At 57.9% G+C, this 16,350-nt stretch overlaps 1 protein-coding gene across 3 annotated transcripts in view; it reads left to right on the top strand.

Annotated features, from left to right (window-relative positions):
- Window positions 1–15,126, top strand: part of LOC100358962 (putative beta-lactamase-like 1) — a 34,264-nt gene extending 19,138 nt beyond the window's left edge. For 2 of the 3 annotated variants that reach the window (XM_002716029.5, XM_070079117.1), the window contains exons 3-8: window positions 2,593–2,728; window positions 4,882–4,991; window positions 7,135–7,292; window positions 8,198–8,418; window positions 11,394–11,499; window positions 12,217–15,125. In XM_002716029.5, the coding sequence (XP_002716075.4) occupies window positions 2,593–2,728; window positions 4,882–4,991; window positions 7,135–7,292; window positions 8,198–8,418; window positions 11,394–11,499; window positions 12,217–13,198 (1,713 nt within the window). In that variant the 3' untranslated portion in view covers window positions 13,199–15,125. Of the gene's footprint in view, window positions 1–2,592; window positions 2,729–4,881; window positions 4,992–7,134; window positions 7,293–8,197; window positions 8,419–11,393; window positions 11,500–12,216 lie in introns of all 3 variants that reach the window. The other variant, XM_051857973.2, reaches the window with a different exon arrangement.
- Window positions 15,127–16,350: the final 1,224 nt, after the last annotated feature.

Genomic DNA, 16,350 nt, shown 5'->3' on the forward strand with positions numbered 1-16,350 from the left:
GCGGTGGGGGTTAAAGGCCAGGGAGGGCCAGGGCAGGCCGTCAAACTTGCAGCTTGGGTGGCTGAGAGGAGGCAGGTGCCAGGAGCCGAGAGTGAAGGCGGGATGCCCGCACCCCGTGTCCGAGGCCCAGCTCTGCCCTGGAGGCCGGCCTCCCTGCCAGTGTGCGCCCTGGGAGGCAGCAGTGATCACCCAAGTACCTGGACCCCAGCTGCCCATGCTGAAGACCTGGGTGAGGGGCCTGGCTCGCAGGTTTAGCCTTGGCTGTTGCAGGCATTCAGAGAGGGAACCAGCAGATGGAAGATCTTTGTCTCTCTGCCTTTCAAATAAAATGAAAAATGAAAATAAAAGAGTTATTGAAAAGATGAATAACAGAACAGTTCACCAAGGCCCTGGGGCGCGGGTCCTGGGGGAGAATCTTGAATTTCCTTGCAGCCGTCTCATTCCAGGGGGGACAGACAAGGACGGGGGAGGCCAGGAGTGACACCTGTTCCCCGCACAGCTGAGGCTACAGGCACAAGGAAGACGGCTCAGCAGGGGCCATGCTCTCAGACGCCAGGGTTGAGGGTCAGGCAGAAGGGATTCAATTCCACCTTGCTCTGTGACCTTGAGCAGGTCACTTACCCTCTCTGAGCCCCATTTTATCGCCTTTGAAATGGGCTCCACAAGCCAAGGTCAGAGCAGGCCGTGAGAGGTCAGAGTTCATGTTAGTGGTCGGTGCAGGGGCAGGATGTTAGACAAGTTCTTTGCTTCGTGTGGCCCTGGTCTGCCTGCCTGGAAATGAGACGGCCCAAGAAGTGATATTCAAGGCTTTGCAGAACGTTGAGCAGATCAGAGCCTGGGCATTTGATTCAATTCCCAGCTCTGCAATGAGCTGTGTGGCCTTGGGACAGTCACTGAACTTCCCTGAGACTCAGCCATGACATGAGAGTGTTAATAGGGCCTCCCTCACCTCTCTCTCTATATATATATATTTATTTGAAAGGCAGAGCAACACAGAGAGAGGGAGAGTCAGAGAAAGAGAGAGAGAGAGAGAGAGAAGAGAAGAGAAGAGAAGAGAAGAGAAGAGAAGAGAAGAGAGGAGAGAGAGAGAGAGAGAGAGTTTCTTCCATATGCTGGTTAACTCCCCAAATGGCTGCAATGGCCGTGGCTGGGCCAGGCTGAAGCCAGGAGCCTGGAGCTTCATCAGGGTCTCCCACACGGGTGTCAGGGCCTGAGCACTTGGGCCAGCTTCCGCTGCCTTCCCAGGCGCATTGGCAGGGCGCTGGATGGAAAGTGCTCAAACCAGTCAGGCTCAAACCAGTGCTCTGCTACAGCATGCCGGCCTCACAGGCAGCGGCTTTACCTGCTGTGCCACAACGCCGGCCCGTGACGTCTGTCTTAAAAGGCTTGGCACAGCCCCTGGGACACTGGCTACGGCATCCAGGACTGGGCTACGAGAGCTGGGTTGCTGTCCCCCTCCCTCTCCAATTCCTCCCTTGTGAGGCTTCTGCACCTGCTGTCATCACCTCTGCCCTCCCTGCTGCCCCCCCTCACCTCCCGGGCTGCACTTCCTCGGCCCCCACCCCTGACGATGGGGCAGGGCCCCCAGCTCCGTGCAGCGCCATCCTCCCGAGATCTCCCAGCAGGTCCCCTTTTTTACGGTAAAGGTTTCTCAGTGCTGGCAGAGCAATGTGGAGGATGGGGTGCTGCGACCAGGCTTCCAGAGCCGGCCCCCGCCGTGGAGGTCCAGCCACGTGCCGGGAGCTTTACACACGCCTGCTCTGGATGCTCCTTCCCAGGTTCAAGAGCACAAAATAGAGGAAGTGAAAGTGGAGGTGTGGAGCGGGATGGAGGGGCGTTTTGTACACTCAGGACGCTCACATTCACTCCACAAAGGTGCATGGAGCGAGCGGCATGGACAGACGCCAGGGAGGACAGAAAGCCAGGCAGTGGCCGTGGCCTTGCAGAGCTGGCCCTCGCAGGTGCACGAGCTGACAGTGACAGAGCAGCTGGTGTCCGACAGAGGGCTGCATTTGTACCATCCTGGAGGGCTGTGCCAAGTGCTTTAGGAGGAGACCTGGGAGGGGGAGAGTTGGGGAAGGTGTCACGGCGGAGGTGGCATTCATCAAAGGTCTAAGAAACTTCACTCTGCCTGCAGGCGAAGCGGGCGCATGGCAGGCAGAGGCACACAAGTGCGGGCGCACGTGTCAGGCGGGATTGTTGAAGGTCTCGTGGGGAAGGGTCTTCTTTTCACAGCCGTGAAATGCTTCGGACCCCCACATCCCCTTATCAGAGTGCAGGGTTCGAGTCCCATCTCTGCTCCTGACACCCTGGGAGGCAGCAGGTGGTGGCTCAAGTAACTGGGTCCCTGCCACCCCTGTGGGAGACCTGGATGGAGTTCCAGGCTTCTGGCTATGGCTTTAGCCCAACTCTGGCTGTTGCAGGCACTGGGGAGTGAACCAGTGTATGGGAACGCTCTCTCTATCTCCCCCCGCCCAAAAAAAGAAACTTACCCAAAGCTATGGTTCTCGTGACGCCTGAGCAACCCGAGGCGCAGAAGGGACCTCCTCTCTTCCCCCTGGCTGACCCCAAGCCCGCACCGTTGTCTCCCAGGCTGCCCGGCAGCTCCGCCTGCTCCAAGTGAGAAAGAAGTGGCTCCTCCCGGCCTTCAGCGCCGTCCTCTTCCTGCTGGCTGTGGTCATGACCGGCTGCTTCTTGTGGCAGTATCACCTCCCCAAGCTGCTGGCCGGTGAGTGATGAATGATCAGGGTCCGCCCCACCCCCAGGACAGGACCCTCACGTTAGGCTCAGAAGCGCTGGCCACCCGCTGTGACCCCAACTCTCATTGAGCATTTTGGACCAGGCTGGTGGCCTCTCTGTGCCTCGACGCCCTCAGGGATAAACGAGGATCCCAGTGCCACCAAGGTTTCCTTGTCACCCAGCCTGGTGGTAAAACTTAGGGTTCACCCAAAGGTGCAGACACTGCTTTCCTCACCTGCCTTCAGTGCTCCTCGAAGGCCCCTCGAGGCACAAAGACCTCCTGGGCATCCACGGACATCGGCTGCCACTCCTCAGAGCCCCCCCCCCCGGGCTGGCCAAGGCCCTGCAAAGCAGCCCCCCGCTGTTGGTGCTGTCTACAGGCCTCCTGTGGCTGGGGCAGCCCCTGGCACCACCAGTCTGCTGGGATGCTGCAGGCTTGAGCCCCAGATCTCTGCTGGGGCGGGGCTGCCGCTTCCCACCCCCCTGTGTCATCCTGCAGAGGCCCTGGGAGCCACACCCCAGAGTTCTGCAGGAGTGGCTCCTTCTCCTCCCCCACCCACCTGGCTCCTTTTCTGGTAAATTCTCCCATGAGCGGCTTCTTAGTCCTTTGAGCAAGTAGACCCCGGGTGGGCAGAGCTGGCCAGAGCCTTGTAACTGGCTTTGCTAGAAACACAGAATAGAAAAGTAAACCAGTAAGGAAATCTTAAAACACACACACACGCACACACACGCACACACATGTACACTCATACACACACATGCACACGCACACGCACACATGTTTTGGATTTTTAGATCCAATAGGCACAGAATGCAGAATGACACAACCCAGCTGCCATAAACACTTCCTCCCAGATTCTGTACTTCAGCTGTTACTACTGGGGAGCAAACAGCTCACAGCCCCGCCCCCAGGGCTCCCCCCTCACCCGAGGCTGTCAGAGGTGAGGACTCCCCGGCCCCAGCCATCGCCACCACAGCAGAACTGCACGCTGAGAGGTTCCCTGTGTGCACACCACAGCCAGGGAATCACGGCCATCCCGCCAGCCCGCCTGGGCCCCCAGCTGAGCAAAGCCCAGGCTTTAGCTGAGACCCCCTCCTCTAGTTACTAAACCTACACCTCCCCTCCCCGAGCCTTGTCAATTTCCTGAAGCGGATCCCCTGGGCCGCTCTGCACCTGGTGGAATGGGGGCTCCCTGGAGTGCTGGGTGAGCCACCTGGGGGAGGGGCGGAGGGCCCCGCCCCTGCCCCCAAGCCCCGCCCTCAGGCAGCCTCTCTTGGTCTCCCGGCCACCCTCCCAGGCCTGTCCGCCAGGTGGGCAGAGTTCAGGGGAGCAGGTCCCTTAAGGCCTGGCCTGGGATGTTGCCCAAAGCAAGTCCCACAGCCAGACTCGAGGGGGCGGGGTAGAAACCGGCAGGATTCAGGGCTGCACGACCCTAGGACAGGGACCATGTCTCCTGGGCACTCTCAGAAGGCAGTGGAAGGCGGGAGGAGGTAGCTCGCACCCCTGGACTCCCCACTGCAGCCTTACAGGTTTGGGGGCCGTTGGGATGATGTCACAGAGCGAAGCCTGCCTGCCCTGCCAATGCCTTCCCCATCTCCCCTAAGCCGTACCCCTGGGGCGCCATGCCTGAGTCTCACCTCTGTGTAGACCGAGTTGTTCCTTATGGCTTAGGTCAGATGCCCAACTGGGCTCTGAGTTGAATAAACACACAGAGCCAGGATGCAGGGGGTGGGAGTGGGGGGTGCATGCGCAAACACACACACACACACACACACACACACACACACACACACGGATGTGGCTGAGGCTTCCCCAAGCAGCGGGGGCTGACCAAGTGCACTGGTCACACTGAGGTAGGAAACTGATGGAGCAAGAGGGGGGAGCGCAGTGGCGGCCAACCAGGAACTGCGGCCGATGGAGGTCTTGAAAGCAACACGCAGTGGCTGGTGCAGGTCTGGGTCCTTTTCCCGCTGGGCCCACTCCGATCGCTGCCCCGCAGTGGGTGGTCTCTGGGCCCTGTAGTCGCCCTGGAAGGTGCTGATGACCCGGGAGGGCGGTCCCCGAGGCGTGGCTCTGGCCTGAGCTGCCACCGTCCCCTCCCCCAGGAGGACCCCCTGCTCACCACATGGTGCTTCCTTCAGGTTCCCCGGCACCAGAGGCGACAGCTGCCCCCGTGAGCATGTGTCCCCGGCATCCTGACCCTGTGCCCCTGGCCCACCCCCTTCCTGTGCTCAAGGAGGCCCTGGAAAAGGTCAGTGATGACCCAGGAGAGAGCAGGGTGTGGGGTGGGCACCCCGCTGTGCCAGCAGAGGCCTTCGTCCAGGCATTCATCCGGCTTGTGTTTCCTAAGTGGCTACTCTGTGCTGAGCGGCAGGGGTGTGGCAGGAAGAAGATCTGGCCTGCCCTTAGCGCCTGCTCTCTGCCCTCAGACAGCCAGCATTTATGACAAAGGGACAAGCGTGGGGGTGGGATGAGTGTAGAGGACCGGCGGTGGGGTCAGGGAGGCGGTGTCTGAACCGTGGACAAGAAGGAGGTAACCCCCGGGTGACACCTGTGTGTGGGGGGGCGAGGGAGCTTGGGGTGAAGGGCTGTGAAGCAGACAGAAGCACAGCATGTGAAAAGGCCTGGGGGCAGCCTCCAGGGTACCTGGCACACACAGAGTGCTAAGAGGCCATAAGTGGGAGGCAGGGAAAGATTAGTTGGGGCAACATGCAGACACACACACACACATACACACACACACACACTATTGCAGCGTGTGAAAACACCAAGTGTCGGCCAGCTCTAGTTTACGCCAGGCACATCCGTCCACGTGGGGCCCTCACCTTAGGAGACACAGGGACAAATGACACTTGATGAGAAGTGTGTGAGCAGTGGCATGGCGGGGGACTTGAAACTGCTCTCTGGGGAGCAGCAGAAGGGAAGGGGTGGGGAGCCCCCAGGAGAGAAGCCCCCGCCGGGCCGGGGGGGGGTGATCACTGTCTGCAGACCGGACAGAGGTGCCACGTGGCTCCCTGGGGTTACCGTCACTTTGAAAAGCCACAATGCCCGGGGCTGCCTTCCACGGAGCGCCAGGCACTGTGCTGACCCGCTCACATGCCTTGCTTGGGGAAGGAAGCCAGGACCCAGAGAGGCAAAGTTAGTGCAGCGGTGGAGCTCGACGCCGCCCTAAGGACAGTGGCCGCAGTTGGCACAGGGTTGGGATCGCCAGCGGACCAGCCGTCAGCCACTTCCCAAGGCACTCCCCAGCTCCCGGACTCCCTCGCCTCACCTGCAAAATGTGGGGAGGTGAGCCCTGGCTCACCAGGAATCAGTGCAGAAATGCACGGCAAGCATCTTACACACGTCCGCGCACTCTCACGTCCAGCGTGTACGGGCTCCTCTCCCCTCGTTATACCTCACCATTGCCGGTCATGACGCCTTTGCAATAAATGATGAGGGTGCCGGGGGCTCACTACAAGTAGTGATGGCCACAACCCGCGGTCAGACTCAGCCCCCTGCGGGGTTTCTACGGCTTTCTCCACGGAATCAGCTGAGTCCCTTTTAACCCCTTCTCCTTTTTTCAAGAAAAATTTGTGCTGCTTCGAGTCCCAGCTGCTCTGCTTCCGATCCAGCTCCCTGCTGATGTGCCTGGGAAAGCAGCAGAGGATGGACCAAGTACTTGGGCCCCTGCCCCATGGGAGACCCAGATGGAGCACCAGGCTCCTGGCTTCAGCCTGGCCCAGCCCTGGCCGTGGCAGCCGTCCAGGGAGCGAAGCAGCAGATGGAAGATCTCTCTCTCTCTCTCTCTCTCTCTCTCTCTCTGTCCTTCTAGCCTCCCACCCCCCCAACACTGTTGCTCTGCCTTTCAAATACATAAATATTTTTGAAAATTTATCTTTAAATGAAAAATTTATTTATTTGAGAGACATGGGATGAAAGAGAGAGAGAGAGAGAATTTCTCATCTGCTGGCTCACTCTCCAAATGCTCAGAGCAGTCAGGGCTGGGCCGGGCGAAGCACAGAGCTGGAATTCGAGCTAGGTCTCCCAGGTCGGATGTAGGGACCCAACTACTCGAGCTGTTGCTGCCTCGCGGAGTGGACATTAGCAGGAAGCTGGACTTCAGACCGGAGCTGGGACTTGAATCCAGGCACTCTGATGTGACGCGGGTGTCCCAAGGGGCATCTTCATCACTGTTCCAAATGCCCGCCCCTCGTTTATTTGATTTTGCTATGGAAATGTTTCTTTGGGCAGAACTGTTTGTAAGTGAAACAGATTCCGAGGGAGCTGATCAGACAGAACCACGGACACGGCTTGGGAACCTGGGGGCTGGAGCCTCACGGGGGCTAAGTGAACAGAGGAGCGTGTCCCTTGTCACAGCCCTGCCCTTGGAGCCCTGTTCTTCTCCCCCCAAGGTGGACCGGGTCCTGCGCCAGGCAATGGCGGCCCCAGGCCTGGCGGCCATGTCCGCAGTTGTCGTCCACAACGACACTGTGCTCTGGACTGGGAACTTCGGGAAGAAGAACGGCTCAGACCCCACTTCTGGGACCCCCAACGAGTACACCATGTACCGGTGAGCCGGTGGCAGGGGCCAGGGGTGGGAGGCAAAGGGAGTCCACAGAGCCACGAGACCCAAGAGACTTATGCTTGGGGGAGGGTCCAAGTGGCCAGTACGCATTACTGAGTCCTGTGTTTCACAGGAGACCGAGGTCCAGGCAGGACCGGGGAGTGCCTAATGTCAGAGCACAGGCATCAGTAGGAATCCCTAGCCCTCCCAAACTAGAGAAGGTGCCCCCCTCCCCCTCTCCCTACCCCCTGCCTCTCACGCGCCACCGAGAACCACAGCCAGTTCCCAGCCCTGTCCGTGGGCTGCAGTGGCCCAGGCAGAAGCAGCTCGGAACATTTAGCTGCACATCTGGAGTCTCCCTCCTGGGTGCTGCCTGCGGATCCTCAAAGCTCACATCAGAGTGCGCACAGTTGTTCCCAGGGGTGCTGTGGGGATTCCCGGGGCCCAGGAGGGCTTAGCACTCACCTGCACCTGCTCTGGGCCAGGTCTGGGGCTGAGCGCCCACCACCTGCTCCTTATGTTGACAACGACTTTACACGCACAGTGGTTTTGTTTTTGTTTTTTATGATCTGTGAAACAGGCAATGAAATCAGATCTCAGAAAGCTCTAGTAACTCGCCCAAGACCTCACCGCCAGTGACAGGAGACAGAGGGGCTACCCAAACCCAGCTCTGTCCCAGCACGGGCACAGGGCAGGTGCTCTACCCAACACCACTGCTTCTGGAAAGTTCTCCAGCATCCCAGAGGTAGTTCCAGAAGGCTGGTGACAAGAGGTGGAGTGGGGGCTTTTCTAGAGCACTACCTTCAAGGGCTCAGGGCTCAGGGCTCAGGGCTCAGGGCTCAGGGCTCAGGGCTCAGGGCGGGAAGTGGGCTGTGGGGCCAGCAGCCTGCGCCTGGCACCTTGTGTCTCAGGATCTCCAGTGTCTCCAAGATCTTCCCGGTTCTCATGCTGTACCGCCTGTGGGAGCAGGGCACCGTGGCCTCCCTGGACGACCCCCTGGAGCGCTACGCCAGCACCTTCACCATCAACAACCCGCTGGGCATGGCAGCAGCCCCTGGGCGGCCGGAGGAGGTGGGCCCGGCCCCACGGCCTTCGCAGGTCACCCTCCGAAGGATGGCCAGCCAGCTCTCAGGTGAGTCTCAGAGCTTACCCAGACTGTCCCGGCTGCCCCCCGGCTGCTTCTGGATCCGGCCATACATCCCCTCATTTCGGTTCCCACTGCCGCAGTGTGAGGGGGCCCATTTCACCACGATCTTACTAACTTAGCACGTCCCTCATTCTTTACGCCATTCCGCACTTGGCCATTGAATCGGGGTGGGGGATGTATCTCGGTGGGGTTTTAGTTGGTGTTTATTTTGTTGTGAGTGAGGCTGAACATCTTTTAGTACTTTTAAATATTCTTGAGTCACTTATTTTTGTTTTTCTGTGAACTTTTTACTCTGTTCCTCTCTGTCCACTTTCCTGTTGAGCTGTTGCTCTTGGAAGTGATGTTTATAGATGAACAGAAATTAGGTCTTCATTGTAGAATTGTCTACAAATATTGACTTGTTGATTTGCTCTCGAACTAAGCAGATCTTAAACCTATAAACCTATCAACATGTTTTTATTTATTTTTTTTTTATTTTTATTTTTTGAGAGGCAAAGGGAGTGAGAGAGCGAGAGACGGGGTAGTGGGGAGAAGAGACAGAGAGCTTCCACCTGCTGGTTCACTCCCCAGATGCTCTGCGGCTGGAGTTGGGAGCTCAAGCCAAGTCTTCCCCCGAGGGCGGCCGGGACCCAACTACTTGGCCATCACCACTGCCTCCAGGCTCTGTGTTAGCGGGGAGGATCCTGCAGCCAGGAGCAAAGGCAGACACCCCAGTGTGCGGCACAGGGCAGCCTAACTGCGAGCTAAATGCCCACCCTTGATTTCTACATTTTTTGGAAACACAATAAACATATGCTTTAATTCCATTTCCCAAGAACTTTCTGAAGTACCCCTGTCTTCGACGACTCATGCAGCTATGGCATGAGGTGCATACACAGTAGCTGCTAGTGTCTGTGATAGTGGGAGATGGGCACGACCTGCATCTCACTCAGTAGGAGAATGGCTAAGGAAACAGCGACACATGACGACACACTCACATGCTTTATAGCCCTAAGGAAATGGGCAGGGGCCGGCGCTGTGGCGTAGTGGGCTAAGCCTCTGCTGTGGGGCCGGCATCTCACATGGATGCCGGTTTGTTTCTCGGCTGCTCCTCTTCCGATCCAGCTCCCTGCTAATGGCCTGGGAAAGCAGCAGAAGATGGCCCAAGTGCTTGGGCCCCTGCACCCACGTGGGAAACCCGGAAGAAGCTCCTGGCTCCTGGCTTTGGATCAGCCCAGCTCTGGCTGTTGTGGCCATCTGGGGAGTGACACCTCTGAACTCCCACGAGTATAAAGCTCCTGGCATTGCAGTTATCTAGGGAGTGAGCCAGCAAATGGATGCTCTCACTCTCTCTATCACTCTGCCTTTCAAATAAATAAAATAAAATTTAAAAAATCATAGAAAAATTGAATTAAAAATAATTAAAGAATGCCATATTGTAAGTTCAAATTCAAGAGGGGCTAGGGGGTGCCGAAGCTTGTTCCCCGGTGAGCCTCTGGGTAAATCCACCCTGCCTGACCCCAGGGCTCCCTCTAGTGGTGCACCGTGGAGTCTTTACTTCTATCCACAGCACCCTGCCCAGGGCTCTGTGAGGGGCCAGTTCAAACACACGTGTCGTGTCTGCTCTCCCTCCCAGGGGTCCGCTGGAGCCAGCTGCTGCTGAGGGGCTCCCTCGTGGGCGCTGAGTGTCTTCTCTGATTCACCCTTACCCTATACCGCGGGCGTCCTCCCTTCCCGGGGGTCTCCGTACATTCTCTTAAGTCTCAGGGCACCTCACAGGCCAATTCCTGAAGCTACTTCAGCCAAGCAGAGGCTCAGGCAGGGGACGCAGTGCTGGACGCAGAACTTATGGGCAGGGCTCTGCTCCCCAGCTGCCAGGCCGAGCCCTCGGGGGCCTCCTGGGACCTCTCGCTCCCACAGCCTCCAGGGCCTTCCGGCAGCAAACTCTGTTGGCACCATGTCCCAGGTAGATGCAGAATTCACCGACCCCTCGGCACCTCTGCTGCCGGCACCCTGGTCAAAGCACCATCACTTGGGCCAGGATTTTAACACATCTCCATACATACATTCTTCTCTGCTTCCGCCTCTGGCCCCAACAGTGTTTTCCCACAGAGCCAAGTGACCTTGATAATGCGTATGTCGGATGATGTCACTGCTTTGCTTTGTGGGGCCCCCCTCCCCTGCAGAGGGAAAACCGAATACTTCCAGTTGCCTGCAGCACCGTCTAGGGTGACTGCACCCCCCAAAGCTCTCACTTCCAAAGTCTCCCCCTTCCTCACACCTCTGCAGGCACACTGGCTGCTCCACACACTCCTGCTGAGACATTCCTGTCTCAGGGCCTTTGCACCTGCTGTCCCCTCTGCCGGAGACACTGTGTCTTCACAGAGCTGCACGGCTCACTCCCTGTTCGCCGGGTCTCACCTGCTCAAGGGCGGCCCTCTCTGACCGCCTTGTACGATGTGACAATCCCTCTCTTCTCACACAGACACAGTTTTTTCCATAGCACGAGTATTAATTTGCTTGTTGTCTCTCCCATTCACTAGAGTGTGAATTCTGCAGGGGCAGGGACTTTTTGTTCGCGGCTGAATGTCACGCGCCTAGACAGTCCTTGGCATGAAACAGAAGCTTAAAAACTACCAATGAGTGGACAGACGGAGAGACCCCCCGCCACCCCGCCCAGGGCTGTGATCCTTCCTGCACGGGTCACATCCAGTAACAGAAAACTCCAAGGGGACAGAGGAGCCAGTTCCACAAAACTAGCATGGTCAAGAAGTTAACAGAATTAAACTCTCCGTGGTTGGGGCCAATCATTATGTTTGGAGGTGGGCGGTATGTGCTAGACATCACCCAAGCACCCTACCTTTTCTAGTACTCACATAACGGACATTTCCCTCCTGTCCCACAGGAGGGTCTGGGGCCGAGGGAGGTTAGGGGCTTGCCCAGGACACCCAGGCACAGCGTCTGACCCCTGCTCCTCCCAGGACTGCCCAGGAGGCTGCGCTCCACCTCACTGCTGTGGAAGGGCAGCACCCAGGAGGCCCTGAAGCTGCTCAAGGAGGACGTGCTGGTGGCCGACCCAGGAACCAGGTGAGGGGAGCGCCTGGTGCCCTCCGGGAGACGCACCCTTGTGGGAGAGAGCCTCATCCCAGGAGGCCTGAGCCAGCAGAGGTTCTGGGGTCGCCGGCTGCTGCCCCTAATCCACAGCGAGAGAGAATGAGGCCCAGAGACGGAAGGCAGAGCGAGGCAGGGTCCGGAACCCAGTTCCGTTTGACCCGCGTTCTCTCCATTCAGAACTCGACGTTAGCTGAGCACCTGCTGAGTGAGGGTCACAAACAAAGCCAGCCAGGCTTCTCCTCTTGGTGAGGGAGATGCAGAGAACACGTGAGCGAGGTGCACTCAGGCTTCCTCATGATGGGAATCAACGGGATGCTGATGAGAGCCGGAGTGGACAGCTGGGTGGCCGCTGGGCAGAGAAGCCGGGTCTGGGAGCAGAGGGCAGCTGGCATGTCACCCCCCTGCCTCAGAGGCCCCTTCCGTGCCTGCGGGCAACGCCCCCTTCCAAACTTGCTCCTCTGTTTCTCCATATGGCGAGCCGCAGCCCCCACTTCCCATTCGGACGAGAACGCACAAAGGCGCGTTCCCTCTCAGCTCCGCGCTACCCAGTGCCACCGGCCGGGGGCAGGGGGCGGAGGGCGGAGGGCGGAGGGCGGAGGACAGGGCCATTTCAGGAGGGAAGGGGCTATCTGGGGTCCCGCGAGGTTCATCCAAGGTCGCGCATCCTAGTTCCCACCGCTGTCTCTCCAGGTGCCATTACAGCACGCTGGCCTTCTCGCTCCTGGCGCATGTCCTGGCGGCCCACACCCCACAAGGGGACTACCAGCGCTGGGTCTCGGACAACGTGCTGGAGCCGCTGGGGATGGTGGACACGGGCTTCGACCTCACGGCCCCGGTGCGCGCCCGCCTGGCCGCCGGCTTCTACGGCAGCGGGCGGCCGGCGCCGCTCTACGACCTGGGCTGGTACCGCCCGTCGGGGCAGATGTACTCCACCCCCGCCGACCTGGCCAAGCTGGCCACTGCGCTCCTGGGCGGTGGGCCCCAGAGGCTCCTGCGGCCCGACGCCGCCAAGACGCTACTGGCGCCGCTGCTGGCGTGCCCGGGCGCCTACTTCGCCAACGAGACGGGCACGCCGTGGGAGTTCCACGCGCAGCGGGGCTACCGCGTGGTGCGCAAGGACGGCGACCTGGATGGCTACGCCGCCACCTTCTCGCTGGTGCCCCCGCTGCGCCTGGGCCTCGTGCTGCTGCTGGCCGGGCCGCGGCCTCCGGGACCTGACCTGGTGGCGCAGGCCTACGACGTGCTGCTGCCCGCCATGGAGACGGCGCTGCGGCAGACCGAGCCGCCCCCGGCGCCGCCGCCCAGCGCGCGCCCCTTCGCCGGCTTCTTCACCTTCGCCAACCTGACCTTCTACGAGGTGCACGCGGGGCCGGCGGGCGAGCTGCGCCTGCGCCAGTTCGGAGCGCGCGTGGAGGCGCTGGTGCCGCCCGCCTTCCGCACGCTGGCGCTGCGCCACGTGCGCGGCCGCGTCTTCCAGCTGCACGTGGCCCGCGAGTTCCCGTGCGCGGTGCCGCTCGGCGACGCCTGGCTCTCGTTGGAGGCCCAGCACGGGCAGCTGGTCAACTTCTACCCCCTGGATGGGCACGGGCTGTCCCCGGGCTTCGATGTGCCGGGCCTCAACACGTACCGGGTGCTGCGGCTGCAGCAGAAGCCCGGCTTCGGGGCGCAGTGACCCGGGCCGCCGGGCTTCGCAGCCTGGGGTTGGGAAGGGGGAGGCCCCGGGGATGTCGGTGGGAGAACCCTAGCGGCTGGCCTGGCGGTCCCCAGCCGGGGCGCAGCCAGTTACACACACACACACACACACACACACACACGGGAGGAAGAGGTGTGTGCAGAAATTTAGAAACATTTAAGAGTTTTAGTGGACACTGAAACACGGAGACCAGCGTCCTTTTGTGTCTGCTGAATCTAAGAGTACGGGCTTGTGTTTTGCCTTTAAAAAAAAATAGACCTTCCTGAGTTAGAATTTTCAGAAAATGAGACGCACCCCAGGGCACAGCTGGGTGACTCGGACAGCAGCCTGCAGCGGCCCGGCCATCAGGACGCAGACGGCTTCTTCCCACTGCTCTTCCTCTGCGGGCAGCTCCTGCAACCCCTGATGGGCTTTCTGTCAGGATGGATTAGTTGCGCCTTCTAGAACGTCATAAAAATGGAAGCGTGCAATGTAGTCCTTTGTGTCTCTCTTCTTTGGCCCAGCGTGCTGTTTTTGAGGTTCCCCGGTGGCTTTGTGTCAACAGTTTGTTCCCTTTCATTGCATTGTGTGGCTGTGCCACATGCGTTTATCCATTCACTTGTTGATGGACGCTGGGTGCGTCCCAGGGTGGGGGTGTCCTGAAGAAGGTTCCGCGCCGGTCTGTGTGTGAATGCGTGCCGTCTCTCGGGTGGATGTCTGTGCGTGGTGGCCGTGCAGCTCTCCGAAGCGCTTGTTCTGCCAGGGGTCTTCACAAAGGTCATGAGAAATGCTCATCATGAGAAAGAATGCATGGAGTCCCTCCCCCTCCTTTTTTTTTTTTTTTTTTTTTTTTTTTTTTTTTTTTTTTTTGGCACCAAAGCCAGTCTATGTTTCAGTTCAGTTCTATGATCTTCTTGAAGTACCCTGGTATTTTACTTTCCCAAGCAGCGGTATGTGATGGCTCTGTTGCTGCCCACGGTTTTGCTGACACTTGGCATTGTCAGTCTTTTTATCTTCAGCCAGGCCAGTGATTGGGAAGGCCTGGCTCACTGTGGTTTTGGCTGTGTTTCCCCAGAGGGCTTCAGAAAGTTCGTGGAAGGGCAGGGGCTGTGGCGCAGTGGGTAAAGCTGCCGCGTGGAGCACCTGCCTCTCATATCCGAGTGCCGGGGGTGAGTCTCGCCTCTGCTTCTGATCCAGCTTCCTGCTGACACGCACCCTGCGAGGCAGGAGATCATGGCCCAAGTACCTGGGCCCCCGCCACCCACGTGGGAGACTCGATGGAGTTCCTGGCTTCTGGCTTTGGCCTGGCCCAGCCCTGGCTGTTGCTAGCGTTTGGGAAGATCCCGATGGAGGATCGGTCTCTGTGTTTCAAATAAAATGAAGATAAATAAATCGATAAAAAATTTAAAGTTCACAAAAATGCATATTATGAAAAAACTATACATAGATTTCAATTTTTTTGGTACCAGAATAAACTCGTCTTTTAATTCAGTGTTCCCTGAACTTTTTGCAGCACCCTTCCACGTTTTGTAAATATTTTCCTGAGGTCTTTGATTTGACTTTTCATCTGCTTAATGGTGGATTTTGAAGAGCAGAGTTCTGCAATTTTGATGAAGCACGTGCCTGTTGAATATACAATTTGGACTTGTATCTGGTGTGTCTTTTACATGCAAGTGTAAGAAATAATCGCTGTGTCTTTGATCCAGATTCCTCCCTGGAAACCTCTTGGGACTCTGTAGCACAAGCTAGAGGCCGATGTGCACACAGTTGGGACCCCGGACGAGAAGCCCTCCCTGCCCTTTCCTGGCCACACCTACGCTGCTTGGCAGCCACACCCCTTCCTCCTCCTGGCAACCGCCAGTCTGTTTGACGGGTTCAAGGTTGTTATCTAAATGGGTCAAGTGGTAGATGCGCTTTTGCTGCAAGTAGCAGGGACAGATTTCTCTCCGTGGCCGCGTGGCGGTTCCAGGGAGGGACCCAGCACCATTGGTTTAACCATTCGCTTGCTGAGGGATGCCTGGGCGCTTTCCAGTTTTGAGCTAGTGTGCATCAAGCTGCCGCGAGCTTGTGTTTACAGGCGTTTGTGTGAACATACGTTTTTATTTTTCTGGGATAAACGCCCAGCAGTGAAACTGACGGGTGCGATGGTAGTTGCATGTTTAGTGTATAAGGAAACTGCCAGAGCGTTCCAGAACGCCCGTGCCATTTTACGTTCCACCAGCAATGTATGAGCGATTTAGCTTCCTCACATTTTTTTGTTATTCTAGCATTCGGTATTAACACTAGCAAAAAGCACTTTTTTTAAAAGATTATTTATTTATTTGAAAGTCAGGGTTACACAGAAAGGTGGAGAGAGAGAGAGAGAGAGAGAGAGAGGAGATAGTCTTCCATCTGCTGATTCACTCCCCAGATGGCCGCAACGGCCGGAGCTGCGCCGATCCGAAGCCAGGAGCCAGGAGCTTCTTCCGGGTCTCCCATGTGGGTGCAGGGGCTCAAGGACTTGGGCCATCTTCTACTGCTTTCCCAGGCCATAGCAGAGAGCTGGATAGGAAGTGGAGCAGCCGGGACTTGAACCGGCGCTCATATGGGATGCCGGCACTGCAGGCAGTGGCTTTACCCGCTACGCCACAGCGCCGGCCCCAACAGTAGCTTTTTTATTGATTCTGATAGGTTTGTAGTGATATAGCAGTATGTTTTTAAAAAAATGTTTGGTTATTTCTTTTTATTGATTTGAAAGGGAGAGAGAGAGAGAAATATCCTACATTTATTGGTTCATTCCCCAAATGTCCACAACAGCTGGGGCTGGGCCAGGTGGAAGTCGGGACCAGGAACTCCATCTCGGTCCCCCAAGTTGGTGGCAGAGACCAAAGTGTGCCATCTCCTGCTGTCTGTGAGGGTGGATGTTATTAGGAAGCTGGAATTGGGAGCAGAGCTGGAACCCAAGCCTGGCCTCTCCTACTCAGGGTGTGGGCATCCCAAGTAGTGTCTCAAGCACTGTCAATGCTTGCCCCATTTGGCTTTAATTTGCATTTTACTACTGATGATGTTGAATCAAAAACTATTTATCTAAGAAGCAGGGGGCGGGGGAGAGAAACTCCCATCTGCCGGTTCATCCCCTAAATGCCTACAGTGGCCAGGACTGGACTCAGGTG

The sequence above is a fragment of the Oryctolagus cuniculus genome, chromosome 7 (genome assembly GCF_964237555.1).
Source record: "Oryctolagus cuniculus chromosome 7, mOryCun1.1, whole genome shotgun sequence".
Lineage (NCBI taxonomy): Eukaryota > Metazoa > Chordata > Mammalia > Lagomorpha > Leporidae > Oryctolagus > Oryctolagus cuniculus.